Source organism: Cornus florida, unplaced genomic scaffold (genome assembly GCF_030987335.1).
Source record: "Cornus florida cultivar Cherokee Brave unplaced genomic scaffold, ASM3098733v1 CherokeeBrave_3.0.0_Hap2_Chr06, whole genome shotgun sequence".
In the NCBI taxonomy this organism is placed as follows: Eukaryota; Viridiplantae; Streptophyta; class Magnoliopsida; order Cornales; family Cornaceae; genus Cornus; species Cornus florida.
The window spans coordinates 11140946-11145473 of record NW_026775576.1 but is presented as its reverse complement, the minus strand read 5'-3'; the positions used below and the strand labels follow the sequence as shown (position 1 = coordinate 11145473).

Sequence of the window (4528 nt, the reverse complement as noted above, 5' to 3'; positions counted from 1 at the left end):
ATCCGTCTGAACCACTGATGCTGGTACAGGTGCCTGCTGAACCTGTGGTTGGTTCCGGAGTGCAGCTGTTACCCCAGCCTCTATAGCCCGAGCAACAAGGTCATTGAGGTGTGGAGGAATCTCTGGATCTCTGACCCGACCCTGAGCTTGTTGAACTTCTTCCTGCTCCTCCTGAAACCCTGGCATTTGCTGCTCTTCTTCCATTTGCCGACGTTGTAGACGTTCATGCTGTCTACGTGCCACTCTCCTCTGTCGACTGTTCATGTTTTGTCCTCTTCCAGTGTTAACCATGCTGTTAATATAGAAAGACAGACATCAGTACGAGTTTAAACGAACCGTAAAAGAATTCAACGAATCCTAAACATGAGCTCTATAAAAAAAACGCTACGTGGAAGTCTTAATACGAAACGTCCTAGAGACACTTGAACCTGGAGTGCTCTGATACCAACTGTGATACCCCTCGGATCCGAGACACGGGTTGATCAGGCCCATACCCAAACTCGAGGGAATATCAAACAATTAATATTTTAAAATGAACACAGATTACAAAATAGTTTAGAAGGTAAAATAATAAAGCTGAAACGAATACTAATATAAAATCCTCAACTGATAAAAATTTAAATAAATCCAACTTCTGAAACCTCCATGAATACAACTCGGGAATCCATCTCTAGTGGACCCCTATTAAAAATCCAAACTGAAAAGAAAACTACTAAAAGAACATCCATAGTAAACCATGGAGAGAAGTCCTACGTCGTCGGAAGAGTGAGTGATAATCTCAGCTCAGCACGATCAAGCCTACGACTGGAACGGTTAAACACCAAAAAAATAGAAGTGGGTCAGGCCCACAAACAAGTTCTATCCTACTACTATCCAAGCAGAGACTCGATACGCATATACATTCTAACCAACTCAACAATAGCTAATAGTCCATACATATGTATAATCACACTACAGGACTCTCACTGGACTATGGAGAGGGTCTCAACCTGAATAGAAGGTAACATGCGAAAACGCACCCATAGGTGGGCATGAGTACCTAGACCTAACAGGGTACACCTCAACCTCCCATATCCAGCTACGCATCCTACTGCATGTACGCTCCCTAACCGACGACTCTGAGACTCAAGCTCATATCGCGATACCATAAAAATATATTTAAAGTCCGATCCTAACTATCCATCAAGAATCTAGTTAGTCATTCAGCTTGTGCAGCTTCTTTGACTTAACTTAAATAACAAGTAATCCAGTTAGTCATTCAGCTTGTGCAGCTTCTTTAACTTGAGCATAAGTAGGATTTATTTTGAAATCCATTCCTTTATTCCATGTAGGTAGGATGTAGTATTTTTAAACTAATCCGTCCCTAGTATGTCACCGTCCCATACCGGTGCATATAATCCATCCATCCAGTAGTTGGCAATACAAGTATATATGTAAATACCAACTAATCCATAAATTCCACAATTGATAATAATATATTACATATAGGCATCAATTGTTCCACAATAACTGGCAAAATTTAAATAACTGTTTACATTAATTAATTCCATACAAGGCATAATAGAACTTTGTAAACTAAAATGCTTGTCTTATACCACCGTTGCATGATTCTCTCATAATTTATTGCACAGAGAATAAGTATAGACATCCTTTAATCCGTGCTAATCATAATCAAAATATATATTTGGACATGCTTAGTTTATACCGCTACATAATTATCCAAGAATTGATATTATATTTAACACATGTATAAATCAATTTATCCTCTATAAGCATATAATAATTCAGTAATCTGACATGCTTATATTTCACCACTGGAACATGATTTAAATCTATAAAATCATTCTCGACAAAATTGCTAAAACCATGTTGAACAATTTTGTACCTTCACATTTAAACAGTATACTAACTTGTGCAAGAATTCTATAATGTTCAAACTATAATACAAGGTGATTAATTATGCATTAACAAGGCTCTTGGGAGATTTAATTTGCTCTTAGACACCTATGAAAACCTCCATTAAGGCTTTGAATTAAACTGGAACCTTCAAAATCCAAGTACCTATGCAAAACTCTCGCTGAAACTTAAAAAAATGGAAAAACCACATTGGAGCCGGCTCCAAAAATAAGTGGAGCCGCCTCCACCCTATTGGAGCTGCCTCCAATAACATATGGAGCCGGCTCCACTTCAATGGAGCCGCCTCCATTGAAGGGTGGAGCCGCCTCCACTCCTCCCAGCCTCCGTCTTCTCCGACGCCGGTTATTTTCTGACATTTTGATCGTCTGCCCTCCATTCTTAAAGCTCCTAGGTGTCTAATACTAGGTCTAGTGTGTTCCAAAATTAGTTAAACTCTTAATTCATCAACCAACATCAATTAGACTACAACTTATGCAAGAAGGACCTAAACCGGAACAACTACTCACTCATGATCATACTGTTTCAAGTGATCACCCATGCGAACCAGATTAAGTTTAATATTTTCCCAAGGTGTTCCAGTATTGATTAAATCCTTAATTATTTAATTAAAATCAATTAAAACATAGAGTAAAACATGGGTTTCACAAGAAAGAGTTCAAAGTAAACAATAACCAACTTATAAACACATTTAGGTTTAGCTATTTCAGACATGCAAACCCAGTTTAATTTTAAACCTTTATATATCCCTGGAATTGTATTAGAGATGCAAAGAACACGAGCCTAAGGAATAGAGTTAGGATTAGAACTTGCCTTTGAGATTTCGGTTAAAAATCCCAACATCGTCTTCGTAAATTTCTCCGGCAAATGACCGTAATCCTCCTATGTTCCTTCTCTGCCTCCACTGTCGTGAAAGGGTTTTCTAAAAACCCTAGGCAGAACTTAATACGTATATTTATAAGTTTATATAAAACCTAAATTCAATCCAAACCCTACAATGAATCTAGCCGGCCCATAGAAAATCCTAATTAAATCTATGTCGGCAACCAAGACTTGACTTCTAAAACAAAACCCTAAAGTAAACGTTAACTAAACCCTAATGTAAATCAATTAAGCATTTAAAAGAATTAAAATACAAAAATACAATTAACTAATCAATTAAATAAATTAAAACACCATAATTCAAACAAGTTACAATTAAGTCAAATATCAAGCAAATAAACAAATAATTTCAAATATTCAAAAACACAAGCAATTAAACATTTTAAATTCTCAAAAATGCAATTAAATAATTAACCAAAATACCAGGACTATCCTTTTTAAAATTAGGGGTATTACAATCACTGACGCACTGGCCTAAAAACCAAGGTCGTTACACTTCCGATACCTATTCGAGAACTTTGGAGATCACTTGCCGTATTGCCTATTGATTTTTTTAGGTGGCAAAGTGATCCTCCAGAGCATGTCTTCCTCGGCAAAATACTTAAACCTCGCCCTTTTATTATACGCCTTCATAACTTTCCTCTTAAAAGCCATAAGATGATCCAAAGTAAGCTTCTGGATTTCATTTAAGTCCTCTAGCTTGGCTAGCATTGCTTCATTATAATTGGCAAGAATCTGGTTATGCTGCAAAGCAACCTTTGTCGATTTTACATTCAGCTCCATCGTCAGAACTACATCATACCCAAAAGTCAAGTGAAATGGAGTTGTTCCCGTGCTTGTTCTTTTTGAGTTTTGATAGGCCCATAAGGCCTCTGGTAGTGTCTCATGCCACCTTCTTGGCTTGTCTTTTATCATTTTCTTAATGATTTCAATCACCACTTTATTTGAAGCTTCCACTTGACCATTTCCTTGGGCATAATAGGGAATGGAAGTGAGCATCTTCACTTGCATATCCCTGGCGAGATGCAACACATCATGGCCTCTAAAGCCTAAGCCATTATAGGAAACAATAGTCTCAGACTAACCAAATTGGTGGAAAATATGCCTCTCCAGAAATTCAAAACTAGTACTTTGAGTTACTAAGACGTATTCCTCAGCCTTCACCCATTTTGTAACGTAATCTGTAGCTAAGATAATCCAATGATGTCCTTTAGAGGAAGGGGGATTAATCTTACTGATTAAATCCATAGCCCAACCTCTGAATGGCCAAGGCTTCACGAATAACTGTATCTCAATTGTTGGAACCCATTGTAGTGGGCCATGTTTTTGACAATCGGCACACCCTTTTGTATAAGTCATTCAATCTTTCCTTATCACAGGCCAATAGTAACTATATCAGTGGATTAACCACCTCATTTTGATCCCTGATTGATGTGCTCCACGCATCCCTTCATGCATCTCGGCCATGATTTTCAGTTCTTCGAACTTGCTGATGCATTGAAATAAAAAGCCTTCATCTGCCGAACTTTTGTACAAATTACCATCCATGAGCATAAAGTCGACTGCCTTTATTTTAAGATTTCGATCCACCGATCTACTTGGATTCTGTAGGAAAATAATATAAGGAATCTGCCAATCATCTTTGGCCAACTCTGCAACATCTGTAATCAAAACCTCTGCAATATTTTGACTTATTTCCCCAGCTGACGGAAGTGACTGCCGAGTAACATTG

The 4528-nt window shown here is 37.7% G+C and overlaps 1 protein-coding gene across 1 annotated transcript; it reads right to left on the bottom strand.

The window, feature by feature from the left end:
- Positions 1–3321: 3321 nt before the first annotated feature.
- On the bottom strand, positions 3322–4044 carry LOC132313826 (uncharacterized). The gene is made up of 2 exons (XM_059812769.1): positions 3927–4044; positions 3322–3845 (listed from the first exon to the last, which is right to left on the bottom strand). Exons 1-2 carry the CDS (start codon positions 4042–4044, stop codon positions 3322–3324), a joined length of 642 nt encoding a protein of 213 aa, XP_059668752.1.
- Positions 4045–4528: the final 484 nt, after the last annotated feature.